General features: G+C 40.0%; 1 protein-coding gene across 1 annotated transcript in view; it reads left to right on the forward strand.

Moving 5' to 3' along the window:
- The window catches only part of MRC1 (mannose receptor C-type 1), a 106,854-nt gene that overhangs the window by 73,227 nt on the left and 12,994 nt on the right, over positions 1-20,633 (forward strand). The window contains exons 17-26 of the mRNA XM_080812401.1: positions 138-301; positions 1,701-1,768; positions 5,145-5,245; positions 5,919-6,061; positions 6,449-6,563; positions 9,439-9,605; positions 12,956-13,058; positions 16,964-17,196; positions 19,323-19,488; positions 20,340-20,489. Coding sequence (XP_080668527.1) covers positions 138-301; positions 1,701-1,768; positions 5,145-5,245; positions 5,919-6,061; positions 6,449-6,563; positions 9,439-9,605; positions 12,956-13,058; positions 16,964-17,196; positions 19,323-19,488; positions 20,340-20,489 — 1,410 coding nt within the window. The remainder of the gene's footprint in view (positions 1-137; positions 302-1,700; positions 1,769-5,144; positions 5,246-5,918; positions 6,062-6,448; positions 6,564-9,438; positions 9,606-12,955; positions 13,059-16,963; positions 17,197-19,322; positions 19,489-20,339; positions 20,490-20,633) is intronic.

Below are 20,633 nucleotides of genomic sequence, written 5' to 3' on the forward strand. Positions count from 1 at the left end.
GCTTATTCTGGTCTCTCAGAGTTGCAGATATTGCTGACAAAGCTACTTTGTCCTTTCCACTTTTGTGTACCACAAAGAACCAGATTCTTGAATTTGTCTAAGTAAACTTCATCATCCTTTTTCCATTAATTTTTCAGATCCACCAGTCACCGAAGATGGGTGGGTTATTTACAAAGACTACCAGTATTATTTTAGCAAAGAGAAGGAAACCATGGACAATGCCCGAGAATTTTGCAAGAGGAACTTTGGTGATCTTGTTTCTATTCAGAGTGAAAGTAAAAAGAAGTTTCTATGGAAATATGTAAGAATTTGATCAATTGAAGGATGAAACAGTGATGTGATAAAAAAAATTATAATGTCTACTATTGGTACCCGATGATGTAGTTTCAAATTATGGGCTGAATTTGAATTTTCTCAGGTCAGGAGAAAGATGTTCATGCCAAAGGAGTGGTGGGGGGGGGGTGCCATAACAGAAATAAGTGACCTGATGGCTTAAATATTCAGTGCAGAATCATAAAACCTGGAATGTTTTTAGTTGAGGCTTTGTGAGGACGGAGGCATGATGGCTTTGGGTGCACTAATTTGATTTTCGAAGATCATAATTCTTAACTAGCTGTTATATGTCAATCCTGGACCCTTTGTGTATAGTGTAGGTTGATTACTTAAATATCTATCTTAGCTGGACCAAACTGTTGGTTAAAAGTACAGCTTGATTATTCATATAAACATCTTTCTTCATTGTACCAAAATTGTCACATAGTAGAGCATAGTTTATTCTTTTCAAAGGTACTTAGCTCAGTATTTCTTTTTCAAAATCTTCATGGAATCCTTGCTGCTTACCAGAAGGGAGGTAAGAGAGAGCGCAGACAAAAATAAGGTGAACATAATGAAAGAATAAACATTCATTTGCTTACAAAGGTATTAAAGAGTAGCCTGACTTATTTTCATCTTTGTAGGTATATCTTGGTTTGGAATTTTTAGGATATTTCCTTATATTGTACAAATATATATGCATATGAAGTCTTTCCTTAGAAGCAAAATACCAAATGGTTACTTTGTTTTAAAAAGAATATCTTCAATAATTTAATTACTATAAGCATTTGGTATTATAGAGAATGATTTGAGGTGTTTGTTTTATAAATTCAGGTTCTTATATGATGTGCATATTTTTCTTTTTCTTTTATTTAAAGCATATTTAATTTCTAGAAATTAAATATGGGGCTCAAAATTTGGGGCTCAAATTCACAACCCCAAGATCAAGAGTCACATGCTCCTCTGATTTAGCCAGGCACTCCAATATTTTTCTTATTATTTCTATGAAAAACAGAACTTTGAATGTGCAACAAAATTTCTGCATGAATCCTCCCTTAGAAAATGTCCCAAATGGGCTGCATCATTAATAAGTGGGGTTTATTTAAGAATTTTCTTATTCTAGGGGTGCCTGGGTGGCTCAGTTGGTTGAGCATCAACTCTGGGTTTCAGCACAGGTCATAATCTTGGAGTCCTGAGATCCAGCCCCACACTGAGCTCTGCACTCAGTACAAAGTCTGCTTGAGATTCTCTCTCTTCTTCTCCCTTTTCCCCTCCCCCTGCTCATGCTCTCTCTGTCTCTCAAATAAATAAATAAATCTTAAAAAAAAAAAAGAATTTACTTATTATATAAGTAAGGAATGAACTATATGTAAACTTCTGCCTTTTAGGTAAACAGGAATGATGCACAACCAGCATATTTTATTGGCTTACTGATCAGCTTGGATAAAAAGTTTATGTAAGTACATCAAAATGAAACAACTTTGCTTCAGAGAGTGATTTGATAAACATCTAAGTGTTATTTTGAGGCTAGTTTTGCTGAATACATTTTAAAAAATCCTACTGAGTTCTCAATCTGAAAAACATCTTTTTTTTGGTGGGTTTTTAATTTCAATTCAATTAATTAACATATAGTGTATTATTAGTTTCAGAGGTAGAGTTCAGTGATTCATCAGTTACATAGAACCCCCAGTGCTCATTCCATCAAGTGCCCCCCTTAATGCCCATCACCCAGCTACCCCATCCCGGCACCCACCTTCCCTCCAACAACCCAAAGTTTGTTTCCTATGCTTGAGAAGAGTCTCTTATGGTTTGTCTCCCTCTCTGGTTTTATCCTGTTTTATTTTTCCTGGGTTTGTTTCTTTTACTAACCAGAATCATACTGTATGTATTCTTTGGTGTGCTTGTTGGCAATGTTCTCAGCCTAGCACATTCCTTTTATCCATTGTATATTCCACAGAATTAGTATCACTGTTTGGGTTGCTTCATTCTGCCATTATAATAAGGCTGACTTTTGTGTACAAACTTGAGCACAGGGGCTCGAATTTGAGGGGAAGAGTGTCAGTTTGAGCCCTTGGCAATCTGAGGTAAATGTGTGTTGACTTGGCATTGAGTAGGTTGCAGGGTGTGCACGCTGACTCAGGTAGGAGGGTAGCTGGATTGTGAATTTGGGACCCACAGGCTGATGGCATCATGTGTGACGGGGACATGGCTGGTTTTGCTTTTAACTTTTGTTTTTCTAGGAAACTATCACTCCTTCTATTCTAAGTGAAAGCCTTGCTGGATAGAGTATTCTTGGCTGTAGATTTTTTTCCTCTTAGCAGTTGGAATTTATCATGCTGCTTTATTCTTTCTGCTGAGTTTCTGCTGAAAAACCCACCGATAGCCATATGAGGTTTCCCTTTTATGTCACTGCTTTCCTTTCTCTTGTTGCTTTTAAAATTCTCTATCACTACTTTTGGCCAGCTTATTTACTTTGTGTCTTGGTGCAGATCTCTTTGGGTTAGTTTTGTTGGGGGATGTCTGTGCCTCCTGGATCTGGATTTCTCTTTCCTTACCCAGGAAGTTTTTACTATTATTTCTTTAGACAAATCTTCTGCCCCCTTTTCTCTCCCTTCTCATTCTGGGATCCCTATCATGTGACTGTTATGCTTGACAGAGTCACTAAGGTCCCTGGATCTATTCTCATTTTGTGTATTTTTCCCCATTCATCTGTTCAGCTTGATTATTTCCCATTACTCTGTCCTCCAGATGGCTGATCCATTCTTCTACTTCTTCTTGTTTGCTATTTATTCCAGGTGGTCTATTTTTATTTCCATTTAGTGAGTCCAATAGCTCTAGTTTGTTCTTTTTTTACATTTCCTATCTCTTAGTAGAGGGTCTCATGGAGATCTTGCACTCTTTTCTCAAGTCCATTGAGTATTGTTTTGAGCATTACTTTAAATTCTCTATCAGACATATTTCCTATTTCCATTTTGTTTAGGTCTCTTGTGATTTTGTTTCACTCTTTCATTTGGGACATATTCCTCTGTCTCCTCATCCTGTCTCTTGTGTCTGTTTCTCTGCATTAGGAGAGTCAGCTATGCCTCTCACTCTTGAAAGTAGTGGCTTGATGAAAAAGAGGTCCTGCAGTGCAATGTCTCCTTTTCACCAGAAAACGGTGCTTCAGGGGTGTCGCCTATGTGTGTTACTACAGAGGTTCCTACCGTTGTGGTGGAGCTGTATTTGCCTTCAGTCCAGTCTGCAACAGCTCTCTGCCTGTTGTGGGCAAAGTCTGGTTCCTGTGGTGTTAGTGAGCCAGTTGGGGGCTGCCTTGGGCTTGAGTTGAGTCAGACTGGGAGTTTACCAGAGATGAAGTAGCACCGAACTGCAGGCACTCTCCCTGTGTGGTCCCCTGAGAAGCTTTGGGTGCTGGGCGGGGCCTGCAGTCAGACCAGCTGCCTGCCCCCAGCCCACTGCTGGGGTCACAGTCGGACTGGCATGTGGTTCTCTTCCGTTCTCCCTGGAGCAGGACTTACTCTGGAGTGGTGCTGGCCCTCGTCTGGGCTGCTTGCACACAGCCCGACTGGAGGCACCACTTTGATGGGATCCTCCCAAGAGCGATCAGAGGGGGTGGATCTGCTTCACTGTGGCCTCTTGTCTCTGTCAGTCTGCAGAGAATCTATTTTGCCTAAAAAGTGTCTTTAAAAAGACAAAAATAATTTTTTAAAAATCCTGTTAAATATTTTCAACATCATAATTCTCAAACAACTCAAAGTCTGATTTAAACTTGCATAATTCCACCTATCTTTATTTTAGGGTATCATCACATGTTAGCCAGTGATCTACTAAGAAGATGTATTATACGTATATGAATACTGAACTTATTTTGGAAAATTATGATTCCCACTTGGACCATCCTTGGTGCACAGAATTAAAGGGTCCTTTTATGTTGCCCCACTTATGCTTTCACAGCATTACTTCGAAATACCCTTTCAACGGCTTAAAATGCTTCCCCTTCAAAGGAATGACTGTACTGTTTTCTATTAGATACAGGGGCCAGGAAAAGCTGTGGGAGGGAGGAAATTAGTACATTTTTGGGGTTTCTTTCCTTGTTCATTAATACACATGTTCTCCTGAGTTTGAAGAGCAGATATGTCTTCCTGGCTCAGGCACAGATGTTTTAGCCACATGGGTTCTGTGTGACCATTAACTGCCATTTTGAGATAAAGATCCAAACTCACATCATTATTTTTAAACATCAGAAATGCTTGATGCTTCTTTGGGCAAGCACCGTTTTAATCATCTCTAAAATGAGAGGGTCGCATTTGATGATCTCTTGCTCTCTTTCCAGCTCACAGTCCCTGAATTTCCATGATTTATGAAAATAAACATCAGCCCACATACCTTAGGAGAAACCTAGAATAAACATGAAAATCAGAGTATGGGCTTAATGAGAAACTCTGAATTCTTGGTCTCTCTCTATGGGTGGTTTTGTTTTGTGGGAATCATGCCTAATAAGTACTTGGAGAGGCTGTTTGCTTCTGGTCCCCTTCCAAAGAAACTGGGATCTCTGTGACCTTTCTCACTTCAAGACTAAAGGTAGCTTCTTCCAGGGAGGGAAAAGAAGACAGACTAGCCAGGACATTGGGCTGCTGCAGAGGAGCAAAATGCCACAGGAAGCACCAACCATTTGGGAGTTTTCCTGCTGGTCTCTCTAGAATCTTCTCTTCTGTTTGCTTAAAATCCTGTGCCCTGTTCATCTTCCTTGACTAATCCATTCCCCACACCAGGCTGTAGCCAGTTATCCTAATGTTTGGATAATTATTACTAACTGCCTGAATTTTCTCTTCCAGTTGGATGGATGGAAGCAAAGTGGATTATGTGGCTTGGGCCACAGGTGAACCTAATTTTGCAAATGACGATGAAAACTGTGTGACCATGTATTCAAATTCAGGTAAACTAAAAATCTTGAGTATGCCTTGTGGCATGTTGTGTCAACCCTACCCTAACCCTAGGCTAAATGTAGCAAGTCATGCACTTCAATCAGGCAAGAAAAGCAGAGAAAAAGAAGTTTAATTTCAGGAGCATCACTGTTTGGTTTGTGAGAATGGAAGCTTGACATTTGCCCTACTACATGACACAGACATCTTACTTCTCATTTTATGTAACATTTCTTCACGTTTTGATTTGAGCAAAATATCCAAAATATTTATCTATCTCTTTTATCTCTCTCCACATCTTTGTAAAATGAGAATCATGGCAGAACTTACCTGTTGTTGAGTAGATTAAAGATGTAATATACCTAAAATACTAAGCAAATGCTTCTTTTATCTAAGTTTAGGTATTATTAGATTATTGTTATTAGCTCTTAATGGCTATTTAAATAATACATCTGCAACACTGAGTTTATTTTGGGCTCATAGGAAGCTCTCTATAAAGTTGAACTATTACCAGTTTAAGTGAAAGAACAAAAGAACAGGGCATAGATCTTTCTAGTCACTTGTGTAAAAATGTTTGTAGTCTCAGCCATTTCTGAGAATCCTTATAAAACATAAGTATGTTTTTTTAAAAGAATGTTTTTAAATGCAAATATGTAAGTCTAACTTGGCTACTTTGTCCTTTGCCAGGGTTCTGGAATGACATTAATTGTGGTTATCCAAATGCCTTCATCTGCCAGAGACATAACAGCAGCATCAATGCCACGGTTATTCCAACGGTGCCCTCGGTCCCAGGAGGTTGCAAGGAAGGCTGGAATTTTTACAATAACAAGGTACTAAGAAAATTAGTTGTAGTCTTGGCATTGGTCAATACAGAGAGCGACAGTGCACATCTTTCAGCTCAGAGGTGACTTTGGCTTACCAATGACTTTAGAAAATTTTAGGCAAGAATAGATACAGGTTCCTATGTCAAATTCCTTATAGAAATGGAGACTATGCTTGAAGATAGTCTCCAAATGTGTGTGTCCTTTGTTCTGAGGAAGAAAGAAACTTTGCAAAGGAAGTTCATGGGTGACAAATCTCACTTAAACTTTTGGATCTCTATTTGATTGGAGTAAATTTATATGTAGCTATCAGCTTCATGAAAAATTTTCATTTCTTTAGAGCGAACACGAGTATCTTTATTTAGTCCCTTTTTTTTTTTTTCTCTTTCATCCAAGTGTTTCAGAATCTTTGGATTTGTCGAAGAAGAAAGAAAAAATTGGCAAGAGGCACGGAAAGCTTGCATAGGATTTGGGGGAAATCTGGTATCGATCCGCAATGAAAAAGAGCAAGGTATGCGGACTTGCGCGGTTAGTGATGCATTTAAATATGTAATTCTCCCCCCTCTGATAGTAAATGGTATTTTGGTTTTCCAGAATGAACACTGGCAGGGGAGAAAACCCAAAGACACAGGGAGAACGATTTTATTCAGTTGTAGACACCGCCCTGGGCATTGAAAATAACCTTTTCATTGTTAGGACAATTCTGTGAAGCCGGTAATCATCACCCCACTTGTGAGTGAGGAAGTGGTGTTCTGGGAGCCCATTGCTAAGGAATCAAACTGGCTCTTTGACTTACATTCCGTGCTGTTTCCGCCAAACTGGTTGATTCCCCAAAGAGCCAAAGAAGTAGAGTAGTTCTAGGAGGGAAATGGAAAATTGCTAATTTATTGCACTTCTAACCACTTAATCACATACCTCAAAATGCAATAAAACTAATTTTAAATAGGAACATTGAACAATTTGAGACCCCCCCCCCAAAAAAAAAACCCATTAAGGATAAACCAGAGGTTTGAAGGAAATATTGAAAGAGAAAACGGACCATATCCATATAGCGGATCAAGAGAAAGATAGTTGACCAATCTTGCACGGTCTTTTCATGGCCATCTTACCGGAAACAGAGACTAAGCTAAATAAGTGACGCGTCACATGAAGGACGATACTAACCACCAGCAGACCAGCCAGATGATGTTACTAAATCCGTAGAGGGTTTGGAAGCCGCAGCAGCAGCAAGTGAGGCATGTTTGAAAGACCTTCAGTTTTCACAGCCTGGAAAAGAGAGGGTGCGGGCTTTGAAAAGGGGTGACGTGGACCTCGATTGTTTCAGAATGAAGACTTAGCCCCAATGAAGGGCTGTTACAAAGAAACAGATTTCGGCTCCAAATCGGGAGGCCATTCCCGTAATTAGAACTGATTAAATGAGCTGCTTTATAAGTTCTCTAAAGGGCTGTGAAAAGGCTTACCTTGGAAAGTTCTCAGTTGGCTGCTGTAGAGTCACACAGACTGACTGGTACGTAGTAGGAAAGATGTTCAGTAAATATTTTTACGAATGAATTTATGTGAGATCTTGAGGGGGAGATGAGGAACTGCATAATTTCAGGCTCCCTTTTGGTTTTGGGATTCTTTGACTTCCAGAATCATTTACATGTCTCCGAAAATATACAAAGAAGACAGACCCAGGAAACTTCTATAGCCCTCACTCAAATGTTTCCTCTCCTCTGTAAATGCTGTCATGGTCTCTCTTGGAACACGAGATTCAATAAATCAACCGAGGTTTCACTTAGAGCCTTTGTCAAGTTCAGCAACTTGCGAGACCCTGAAAGAAAAGGGTTAAACCATAACACACAATAGAAACATTTTCAGAATAGAATATTTCCCTAACTGGACTACCATATTTTGGGCTTAACTACCCAGCAGAGAAACATAATAATTGATTTCTTCTCTTAACCACAAAGTGCTGATTCCTGGCATCACAGAATTAGAACCTGGGTAATAGAGATGTACAGAAGGAAACAATTTTCAGATAAAATAACATTATTCCTGGCAAAACCGGCACACGTTGTTGAATTCTTATTGTGGTTGTTGGCAGAAAAAAAAGTCAGTGCTGAAATATTGGCAGGTAGTGCTTTTCCACATTCATTTAAATTTGGGGATGGGGAAAGTTAAGATCTTATTTAGGAAATAAAACAAAACCAAAATAAATATCGAGCCATGCTCTTCTCCCCCTGAAAAATGTTGAAAAAAAATTTTTTTTTCTTAACCTTTAGTTGAGAAATAAGCAAATCCCTAAGCAGAAGGAGAATATACTCTAACAGGAGAATAAATGTGTAACAATGCCCCTTCCGTGGAATTGTTTGTTTCATGAATAAACAGCTTCTCTCTGTTTTGCATTTTCTTGGGGTAACCGGGATGCTTAGTCCCTCTATATCCCATTCGCATTCAGGAGCCTGGGTGTAAGCAGAGGTGTTGGGAAATTGTTCTGTCCAGCTGGTGCTTATTCACCTGGGCAGCCTTGGCTCCTGGCCTGCGAGGCTGCTAGCCTTGGAGGTGGCCGGGAGGTGTGGGACGCATGTGCACAGGCAAACGCACACGGGATGGGGCACGTGTTCACTGAAGCCTTTTACAGCTTCTGGGCATTCGCCACCCTCCTTTCTGCCACAGAACGGGCAAGGAAGCAAAAGGCCACACTAGCTCTACGTTTGCTGCATTTTTCTAGATCTTCTCTTGTAATGATGCGAGTGATGCCCCTCCCACACACACCCCCGGGTTTGATTACACGGGGTGGATGTTGCTGGCCCCTTGGGGGTTTCTGCCAGTTCTAATCGGGTAGCTCTTTTGGTTTGGAATTCCAGTGTGATGATAACTTGACAGCCTTGAGCATCTTGTTTGGACAAGTAGGTTTAGATATTTTCTGGGTTAAGAGCGCTGTTTGCCTCCCTAGGGTTCTCTTATCTAAAGAATCAGGAAACCTGCTAACTCATTGGATGAGTGTGTGTGAATTAGAAACACTAGCCCTTCCTGCAGGCCGGCAGGCAGCCCCAGCCCAGATCGGGGGAAGGGGGTACGGCATGGCACTCCCGGGGCAAGGGATGGACTCAGCCACCTTTGTCCCAGTTCCCCACTGCCCCTGGGCACGGCCCAGCCTGTCCAGCTATCTGCAATGGCCCAGATAAAACCTAGCCTTTGATTATATGAAACTTTCCAAAGTACAGACTGAAGTGATAAGGTGAATGTAAGGTTAGAATGTGTTTTCATGGTAAGTGGTTTTAAACAGTAATAAAGACCTTAATCACGTACTCAGTATTTTAAACTTACATATTTTGAATATTTTCTGTATTTTGAGTATTTCCCCCCAAAGGTTAAAATTATCTTGTGGAACTTTCTTTCAGCCTTTCTTACCTATCATATGAAGGACTCCACTTTCAATGCCTGGACTGGGCTGAATGATGTGAATTCAGAGCACACGTTCCTTTGGACGGATGGGCGAGGAGTTCATTATACCAACTGGGGGAAAGGTTATCCTGGAGGAAGAAGGAGCAGTCTTTCCTATGAAGATGTAAATATCAGTTTCAGGTCACCTCTCTGCGTCCGGTCAGCCTGCTCAAGGGTAGCAGATTATTGATTCATCTGTGAAACATCTACCAGAGTTCTTGATCTGGTTCGCTCTTGTAGATCTTAAGTGTTTCAGACTCAGCCTGCCTTGAGGGAAAGGGTATAAATTCAATTACAAACTCTTGGGCTTGTGGGGTAGGTGGTGGCGGTCTCAAGGGATGGGAAAACCAGCTCCATTCCGGATCCGTGTTTTGGTCAAGATGTACACTTGAGCCCAGAGTAGCCAATTTTATTTCTATCGGCTGCCTCGAAACTCTTGAAGCTTGTAATATTAGCGCAGCTACGACTCCTTCTAAAGATAGAAGTTATCTGCCATTCCTTGAGGATTTACCATGGGCCAAACACTGCTAGCTGCTCTCACGCGTTAACCTAAGAGACAGAGGCGTGTTTATTTTCGTACTTTTCATCTGGCATCATAGAACAGTCAAATGGTCCATGTTAAACACCACGTTAGGTATTGAGAAAAACATGAAGAAACAGCAGCTTCTGTTCTGACCTTAAAGAAGCTTACGTTTATGTCAGACCACAAGTCTGATACAGGAAAGAAGAGAGTATGAAGTGTGAGTGTTATAAAGCCCTGTAGTAGGCCAGAGGAAAGAAACTTACTGTGGGATAGTGATTTAGTCAGTCAGTACTTACTGAGGGAGGCTTTCATTTGATGAAGGAATATGAGAGGAAAAAAAAATCAGCTATGGGTCTTTTCCTCAAGAGGCTTAAAACAATGATCAGGGAAGTTGGGTATGTGGGGTGGGGAAGACCATGCGAAGTGGACAAGGGGAATAAAGTCTTCAAGAAAAGAGCACCAGGGGGCGCGTGGGAGGCTAAAGCCTCTGCCTTCGGCTCAGGTGGTGATCTCAGGGTCCTGGGATTGAGCCCCACATTGGGCTCTCTGCTCGGCGGGGATCCTGCTTCCCTTCCTCTCTGCCTACTTGTGATCTCTGTCTGTCAAATGAATAAATGAAATCTTAAAAAAAAAAAAAAAGAGCCCCAGGTGGGTCTGGGTAGGAGTAAATGACTTGGGATATAGTAAGGTTTTTATACAGAAAAGGAGTAGGAGTAAACTTGGAAAGATTGACAACAGAATTTAGAGAAATTTAGTTGCTCCAGGGGTGAGTTTGGACTTTGTCAGATGGCCTGTGAGAAAAGGTTGGAGCAGAAAAATGATCTGATCAAAATGGTACCTTTATGATAGTTAATTGGGTGAGCTCTGTGTAGGGTAGATACCTTTAGATGATGGGTCAGTGATGTTCTGTCAAAAAATTCTTTGAATCTTCATTACACTCATGAGGGCTAAAAACTTACTGAAGAAGTTAAAGTAGAATGGAGTGAGGTGAGGTTTGCTTAGAAAAATTTGTGTGAGGGGTGAATTTTGTGTAAAGCAAAAAAAAAAAAAAAAAAAAAAATTATTGTTGCCCAAGTTTGTTTTGTTTTGTTTTGAGAACCTAAAGACAAGCAGAAACAATGGAAGCAAAAATCTGCAATCTCACCACCCAGGGAAAAAAACAGTTAATTTTTTGTTGAATTTATTTCTAGACTTTTTCTTAGTGCGTGAAAAATAGAAAGTTTATTTCGCAAAAAATGGAATCAAAACACATCCTCTGTTGTTACAATTTCAGGACTTGAAAAGTGACAAGGATTCACTACAGTGTGATAAAGAGAGTGTGAGAGAACTCTTCGTACAGGTTCTGTGGTGGAAACATGCTTGCTCTGTACGGGTTTGCCGGAGTGGAGCATAGGCTGTAAGCCAGGGTAATGGAAGATAAGAATAGCCGAGAGGGAAGATGGGAATGAACGGAGCATCTAAATGTGGGGTTGGGAGTTCCTAGGAGTTGAAGTTCATGGGATAATGAGGCTGGGGGCAGGGAGGTTGCAAAGGCAGCTAGAGGAGCACAAGCTGTGGACCAGGGAATAGGGGGTAGAGCTAAGGACCGGGGCTCTTTCCATCTTTCTCCTCTGCATCACTGGCATGCTGGCCTAGCTCTTCACCGCCGCATGGGAGAGAAGTTTCGGTCGCCCTGTCTGTTCAAGATAATACCCAATCTTTCCTTCCTTTGTGGCTCTTTACCAAAAAGAAACCCTTCCTGGGGAGCACTCCTGCTCTCAGTGCGCTTTGCGTTCCTCATTTGTTGAGAAGCAAGATAGTGCAGTGCTGTCGTCTATGCCAGGAGACAGGATGCCTGGGGTTTGTATCCTAACTCTTATTTATTAGCTGAATAACTGTGGGCAAGTTAGCCTGTGCCTCAATGAACCTGCGCCTCATCTCTCTCATCTATGAACTGGGCATACGCATAGGACCAACCACTAAGGATGGCTGTGAGCTTACAGGAGTTAATATGCATCTAGTACTTAGTACAATGTCAGATATTATAGATGTGAGCTCTAATTGCTAGAGCCTATGGGTAAAGAAGCGCAACACATGATAAATCAAAGACTTCATCTGACCCTGGATGAGAACTCTGGCAGGGGCAAGTTTTTCTTTACTCGCTTTGGCTCGTAGACTGTCCTCTGGAAGTTTGATATTGCAAACATATCCACAACAAAAAATAGAAAAGTCTTTCCAGCCTGGCATACGTCCATGTACGTTTGCAAATAACATGTGAAACTTTCTAGTTACATGCCAGCCATTTGCTCTGAATCCATAATGATAATCATCTAAATTAAATTAACAATGAAGAAATATAGATTATACTCATTTCTCTTTAACAGTAGGATACCTGTTTTGGGGTTTGAGTCATGAGAATTTATATGGAGAAGACATTGTATTCTCCTAACATTTGATTGCTAAACTTTGATAGAGATGTATACCATTTCTCTTTTTTTTTTAAAGATTTTATTTATTTATTTGACAGAGATCACAGGTAGGCAGAGAGGCAGGCAGAGAGAGAGAGGAGGAAGCAGGTTCCCCGCTGAGGAGAGAGCCCGATGTGGGGCTTGATCCCAGGACCCTAGGATCATGACCTGAGCTGAAGGCAGAGGCTTTAACCCACTGAGCCACCCAGGCGCCCCAAGAGATGTATACCATTTCTGACAGCAAAGTTTCTCAGGCCTGTCTCTAAAATCATCCCAATCTATCTGGTTTTTAATTAAAAATAGCAAGAATGCAGTGTGAGAGATTCACTTGGAAAGTGCGAGCAGTTTCCTGGAAAAAAGGATGCATTGAATGTGACTGTAAATGAATCAGGATGATCTTTAAATTTGGTGGTTAAGAATGAGGCTTTTTCCTGACTTATTAATGAATTGATTAAAATAATGAGTCACACTACTTTTTATTTTCCTTTCTCCACAAATGTACAGGCTGACTGTGTGGTTATTATTGGAGGGAAATCAAGGGATGCAGGAAAATGGATGGATGACACGTGTGATAGTAAACGAGGTTACATATGCCAGACACTCCCAGGTAGGTTCTGCCAAACCTCGTCTGCCCATAGAGCTGGGTGGTTTAATATATATATATTTTTTTCAAGATTTTATTTATTTATTTGATAGAGAGAGATCACAAGTAGGCAGAGAGGCAGGTAGAGAGAGAAGAGGAAGCAGGCTCCCAGCTGAGCAGAGAGCCCCACGCGGGGCTCGATCCCAGGACCCTGAGATCATGACCTGAGCCAAAGGCAGAGACTTAACCCACCGAGCCACCCAGGCGCCCCTTAATATATTTTTAAAAAATGACTTCCTTCTCAATTTTGCTCTAAACCTTAAACAGCTCTAAAAACATAAAATTTTATTTAAAGAATGGCCATTCCCAAGAACATTGTTTGTTTCTCACCACAACCTGTGATCAAGAGAAAAGGCGACATTTTCTAGAAACTATTCATGAGTGTAATCCTTCACCCATTACCAAAAAAATTTGCACAGATTACCCTTGAAGTTGGAACTTTTTCTAACTTCATAAGAAATGTAGGATATTCACCTACCTGTTCCTTTTTAGCAATGTCCCAGTGAGAATACTTCGGTTCTGCTTGCGTAATTTGAGAACCATTGGCACAGAACATCATATATGCCCCATCGGTTCTGTATTCTCTGCCTTTAAAAATGTAGATGTCTTTTTTTTTATGATTTTAAGAGTGTACCCAGTGTGGGGCTCGAACTCACAACCCCGAGATCAAGAGTTGCATGTTCTACCGACTGAGCCGGCCAGGTGCCCCTAAAAATGTAGATACCTGATTTGTGTTTCACTTTGTATCTTAGGAACCCCGGTGGTTAAACAAAAATAAAACAGAAAATGTGCATATTTGCTGAGAGTCCAGATTATGGTTGCACACACTTTAGTGTCCAGTGAAAGAAGAATACAAATGTCTAGTTACACAAAAAGAGGGCCAGAAATTAAAAGGTGGTTTAGAGAGGAGGGTGCGGGGGCGGGGGGAGCTGCTCTCATTCCGAGAAGAGCTCTTTGTGAGTTTGAACTAGAAGGTACTTGTTCTAATACATCAAACTGACTTTTTCACACTCTCCAGGGAATCAGGCAACTACGGTCAACTCATGACCATGAGTGAAAATCGCTTGAGATATTTTCAGGTGATTGAAAAGTGCTGCAGAAATTCTAAGCTTTCATTAATTCAAAAGCTGGTCTAGGACCTGTTGCTTTTCCCTCTATGCTCTGTCCTATGGCTGCAGAATTTTAGGCCACCAGAAAAATACACATGCCATCTGTGCCCATGTTTTGAGGAAAGGAGGGAATATCCTTCCGGGATATCCTTCCAGGAGTGAGTGCTGACTCACAAGCTCTGAAAATCTTTTTCTTCTTATTACAAACATAAGTGATAGAATATTTGCCACTAATAAAAGCTTATTAAAAATAAAAATATGGGGACACCTGGGTGGCTCAGTTGGTTAAGCGGCTGCCTTCGGCTCAGGTCATGATCCCAGCGTCCTGGGATCGAGTCCCACATCGGGCTCATTGCTCCGCAGGGAGCCTGCTTCTCCCTTTGCCACTCTGTCTGCCTGTGCTCCCTCTCTCTGAGACAAATAAATAAATAAAATCTTAAAAAATAAATAAATAAATAAATAAATAAATAAATAAAATAAAAATATGTATCATCATTCACATATACCTTCATGTTTTTATTCATATATATATATTCATGTATGTATGTGAATAAAACCCCCATTTTAAAGATTTTATTTATTTATTTGACAGACAGAGATCACAAGCAGGCAGAGAGGCAGACAGAGAGAGAGGAGGAAGAAGGCTCCCCACTGAGCAGAGAGCCCAATGCGGGGCTTGATCCCAGGACCCTGGGATCATGACCTGGGCCGAAGGCAGAGGCTTTAACCGGCTGAGCCACCCAGGCGCCCCAAAACCCCCCATTTAAAAAAATATGTAACACATGTTCTTTGTTGACATTTTAGAAAATGCAGAAAAGCATAAAGAAGGGGGGGAAATTACCCACAATCCAACCACCTGAAAATAACTTCTCCATAGTTTAGTTTTTCCTTAGTCATTTTATGAATGTTTTAATAAACAAATAGGACAGATGAGCTATTTCCTAATTGCATATAGCCTTCCGTGAAACTTTTTTAAGCTTTCCTTGAAGTCTCATTTGGCACTTTTAGTGGTCCCCACATTCTCCACGGGTATTAAGACAAACCCAGACCTCTACAAGTTGGGAAATGTAAGATCATTCAGTCTCTGCAGGCTGTATGTACCCCATGAAGGGTGCTGGTCGCAGTCTCTTGGTTTACCGATATTCTTCTACCAACACAAGGTGGCAGCAACAGCAGAAGAAAGGGGAAGCGGCCTTGGCCGAAATGAAGTCATTACCATACTAGGCGTAATCAAAAGCACGTTTGGCATTTGGATAGTGACAGAACAAGGCCGATGGTAGATTAGGTCGGTCTTAGAGTGGAACATGTCTGAGAATTAGCCGAGACCAAACTGGTAGGCGAGGACATCTAGAACCCTAAAATAGGAGTTGGCAATTTTTTTCTGTAGAGGGACACACTGTAAATATTTTAGGCTGCAAATATACATTCTCTGTTGCAACTCCTCAGCTCTGACATGATGCTAGGCAGTCACAGACAACATGTAAACAAGTGAACGTGGCTGGGTTCCCATAAATCTTTATTTATGGACACAAATTTGAATTTCGTACAATGTTTACATGTCCCAAAATATTGTTTTTATTTAATTGTTGTTATTTTTGTCAGCCATTTAAAAGCCATTCTTGGCTCTCTGGCTGCAAAAACAGACAACAGGCCAGATTTCACCCTCTGGCTGTCATTTGCTAACCTCTCCCTTTAGGGCATCCATTAAGGGACACAGAAAGAAACTCTTTTTGGGGTGTTGACCGTAAGGGAAACAAAGGATGGGTGGGCTTTAAACAGCCATTAGAAATGCATGCTGGGGGGTGCCTGGGTGGCTCAGTGGGTTAAGGCCTCTGCCTTCGGCTCAGGTCATGATCCCAGCGTCCTGGGATCGAGCCCCGCATCAGGCTCTCTGCTCAGCAGGGAGCCTGCTTCCTCCTCTCTCTCTGCCTGCTTCTCTGCCTACTTGTGTTCTCTGTCTGTCAAATAAATAAATAAAATCTTAAAAAAAAAAAAAAGAAAAGAAAAGAAACGCATGCTGGAAGGCTGAGGGAAAAAGTTCAGAAAGCCAAAGTGATTCTGTTTTAGGCTCTACCCCCTGAGTCGGTTTGGTCAAGAGATGGGATCCCTGGAGGAAGGGTGTAAGCAAGCAATCATCAGTAGGAGAAGAGCCGGATCCTGAGATAAGGGTTAAATGACCCAGGACTGGTGTCTGGCTTCATGCCAAAACTTAAAGCAGGCTCTGGAAGGTCCATTACTAACAGGTAGAGTCAAATAGATACAAATAGATGCAAATTCATGGAGAGGGTGCAGCGGACAGAGGATAGGGAGGAAGCTCTGTTGGTGACCTTGAAATATGACCAAGATGGTAAAACAAAGATTAGTAATGACAGGATGGTAAATATTCTTTAATCAATGGAATTAAACTGTGTCATTTCTTTCATTCAGATACTAGATCTCATTGAATTTGCAAGCCTTTGGGGTGTTTTTTTTTTTCATTTTTTTTTTTAAATTTAGAAACTTGATTACGTATCTATATTAATGGTCTAAATACAGTTTGGAAATTATTTCATTCAACCAGCCATACTGATTAAAAAACAGAGCTTTGTTTTTTGGTGTGAAATGACTCATGAAAATATTTTTAACACCTGATGGTTTAGATTTATGCTATCCTGATTATCTTTATAATGTGTGAGATATGGTAGTAGAAGACATGTACCATTAACCCTCAAAGAAATGGTTATTGATAACGCTAATGAAAAATGAATCTTTTTATTCCAGACTCTTCCCTGCCTAATCCTCCAACAACAATTCCAACAGATGGCTTTGTTAAATATGGTGAAAGTAACTATTCACTCATGAAATTAAAGTTAGAGTGGCATGAAGCGGAGAAGTATTGCAAGCTTCACAGTTCCCTTATTGCTAGCATTCTAGATCCCTATAGTAACGCATTTGCATGGATGCAAATGCAAAAATTTAATGAACCTGTGTGGATCGCCCTGAACAGTAACTTGGTAAGATGCTGGGAACATATGTGACTTGACGTGATTGGTAAATTGTGATTAAATACGATTCTCTTTCTGTTCATTCTGTTGGATATTTGTTACATGTAAGACACTGTGCCGGGCAATGTGAATGATGCGAACGTGAACTAGACCCAATCTTGCAAGGACCCCAATGCCTTCAAGGATCTAGCAAGCTGGTGATATCTGTCAGAAATCAAACTAAGATTTATATAGCTTATATTAACTATAATATTGCTTTTGAATATTAAAATTAGATTCTGCATCTAAGCATTTTTATTTATTAACTTACTCCTCTCTGGTGTCCCAATTACAACTATGCCATCGGAATTAAGAAAGCAGATCAAGGGCATGGTTCCTGGCTCATGAGGCACTTTTACTTTGTCAAGGCAAGCCCTAGAGTTATTGGTCCAAAATTGCATGAAGAATTTCACTTCAGTCAGTTCTCTGTGTTGCATAAAAGAAAAGGGCAGGTTGGTGGAGCATTGGAGTGGTGGGCGGAAGCAGTGGGCACAGAATGAAGAGTGGTGATGAAGTGGCCAAAATATGCCTATCATGAGTCTTCTCTGATGCCCTGTGAGCCATCTGTCCTCCATCTACTAAGCTAGCCAGCCGGCAGACTTCCTAATAGAATAGCGAGGACTGCAAGTAACTAAGGGACAAGATCGAAAATGTCGAAGAGAGGTGTATAAAAGCGCTAACAAGAGAAGACAAAAGGTATGGGTTGAGTGAGGGAAGAAGGTAAAGGAGGCTTCTCAGAGAAAGTGGCTTTATAGATGTGGTCTAGGATGGTTGGACATAAAGAAGGAGTACCTCGAAGAGACAAAAAGGCAGAAGGAGCTAGGACTGGAAAGCAGGTTGGTGTCAGATTTGAGAGAGCTTCTAATTCTGTGCTACAGAGATAAAAAGGTGCACTTCATGGGCAGAGTAATTCCTGAGTGGGGAAGTGAACATTTAAAAGTAAGTGGTTCCATAATGATTTCTGTGATGAAACTTAGGCAAGACATTTTTGCATCTATGCTGACTCTATTTTAGTGATGAATTTTCTTGATAGTTCATTTTCTCTTATAGACTCATTTTCTTCTTATAGACATGGTCACAGATCTCTCATGAGTTTAAAATAGGTTTTATTTATTTTTAAAAAGATTAAGTAGATTTTCCACTGTACCAACCTTTATAATTAAAACAGTAGTATTATCTTCCTTATGTCTGTGGAATTAATGACTATGTAAGTATTATGTGATTAAATGTGATAGAATACTACAAAATCCTAACTTGGAATAGCACATGCTTTTGATTTTGTCATTAAATCTTTGGTAATTGGTTTGGTAAGTGAAATAATGTGGTTAAAATGGGAGCTATTTGAATTATTTCAAAATTCATTTATCTCATTAATACAAAAATCATATTTTTAGGCATTACTTGTGAAATCTCTCAGGCTGTTAAGAGGATATTATTGATAAGTAATATTTTTGATGTTATTAATTAATTTATATGTGATCATAAATTCATTCTACTAAATTTAATAAGAAAGTAAGTGTGCAAATTGAATAAAACAATCAACTGTGTACAAATTACTATCATAATTTGCTGGAAGACCACCTTACTGGAAAGCAAGACCCCTAGGCTCCTCTGTTACTTATCCATCTGATCTCACCTGTCATTTGTCATGTGTACTTTTTCAAAAGCTAACCAATGAGAAGGTCAGAAGAGATTAGTGTTTCTCTCCAACGTCTATCAATGAAAATCACTTAATTTTCATTATCATTTCATTGATAATATAATAGACATTTTATTTGTTCTGAAGACAAAATTTGTATTACGCTGAAAACCTGTGAAGAAAGTGTTTCATAGAATAAGATGTAGGTGAAGTCTGTGTTTTTCAAATTAGCTTCCAAGGGTAGAGTTATGGGGAACTCTGAGAGTCTCTCAACAAGAAAAGTGACATTTACTGAATTTAAGTTGGTAGAACTTATTTAGAAAATGTACTTTTTGTTCCCAAATGTTGGAGACTGTCAAATCGTAATCTCAAATATACTTCTGCTCCTCACTGGGTCTTTTTGGTGTTTTCTAAATGAGGCGAGACTCTCTGTTAATGGTGGTTTTTCTTCTTGCAGACCAATAATGAGTATGCTTGGACGGACAAATGGAAGATGAGGTTCACTAACTGGGCTGCTGATGAGCCCAGACTGAAATCAGCATGCGTTTATCTGGATTCTGATGGCTACTGGAAGACCGCATCTTGCAATGAAAGTTTTTATTTTCTCTGCAAAAGATCAGATGGTAATTGAATACACAAAAACAATCAAGGGATTTGACATTTTCTCAATAAGCTAATACATACCGCTATTGATATTATTAAACAGTAATATGTTTTAGAGTTTTAAGAATAAGATAATAAAACCTATCCCTTCACCTAACAAAAGACTGACTTGGGAATAAACAAATGTATAGAGATCTGAATAATAGAGAGAGAAAATTTTCTTCAGTGTTAGAGTTTATTTGCATTTTTTAGATTTTTGAATTTTTATTATTGAGATTATCCTCTGCATCTATGATGTCAGATTTGTCAGGAAATTGTGATTACCTTTTATATCAACAGCATATCTGTATCAGAGTAATTTTTATCAGGGTGCATGTGGATTAATCAAAGTCAGTGAGATTATGGTTTTAGCTTTCCTAGAATACAGTCCTAGAAGTGAGCAAGGATACATTCCTAGAGTTTTGACTGTCCCATTTCGTTATATCACAGACATGAGTCATAGCTAACAAGCGTTACTAGGCGTTAGGATTCCAGAAAAGAGTGACTTAAAGGGGGACTTTCTCGGCAAATTGTTTTTAGGTGACCTTTTTTTAAGGAACTAAACATCTTTGTAAGTATTTATAGATCTGCCTTCTTCAGGATGACTGTGATTGATTTCTACGCTATCGGAATACAGTCTATTGAAATATATTTAAAACGAAAACAAAAAGATAAAGTAAAAAGAACAGCCAATAACAAAAACGTCAGATCCAAATGATTATCATCAGAACTCCTTAAAAATAATCGGCAATAAAATTTTCCTTAGCTGCTACTCTATCACACTACAGAAACTTTAGATTTTATTTTATTTGAACTGTCTTTTTATTAACAGAAATCCCTGCCACTGAGCCCCCACAGCTGCCCGGCAGATGCCCAGAATCAGAACACACGGCATGGATTCCTTTCCACGGTCACTGCTACTATATCGAATCTTCGTACACGAGAAACTGGGGTCAAGCTTCTCTGGAATGCCTCCGAATGGGTAAGTGCCACATTGATGTCAGAAAATGCCATCAACCTCTACTCTGGACTACTGTCAGACAGGTAACACTGTACATTAAATCATATGGAATGGGAAGATGCCTGTTTATTTTTCTCCATAATTTATACCATAACAAAATGCTCA

Source organism: Martes martes, assembly GCF_963455335.1.
Source record: "Martes martes genome assembly, chromosome: 8".
Lineage (NCBI taxonomy): Eukaryota > Metazoa > Chordata > Mammalia > Carnivora > Mustelidae > Martes > Martes martes.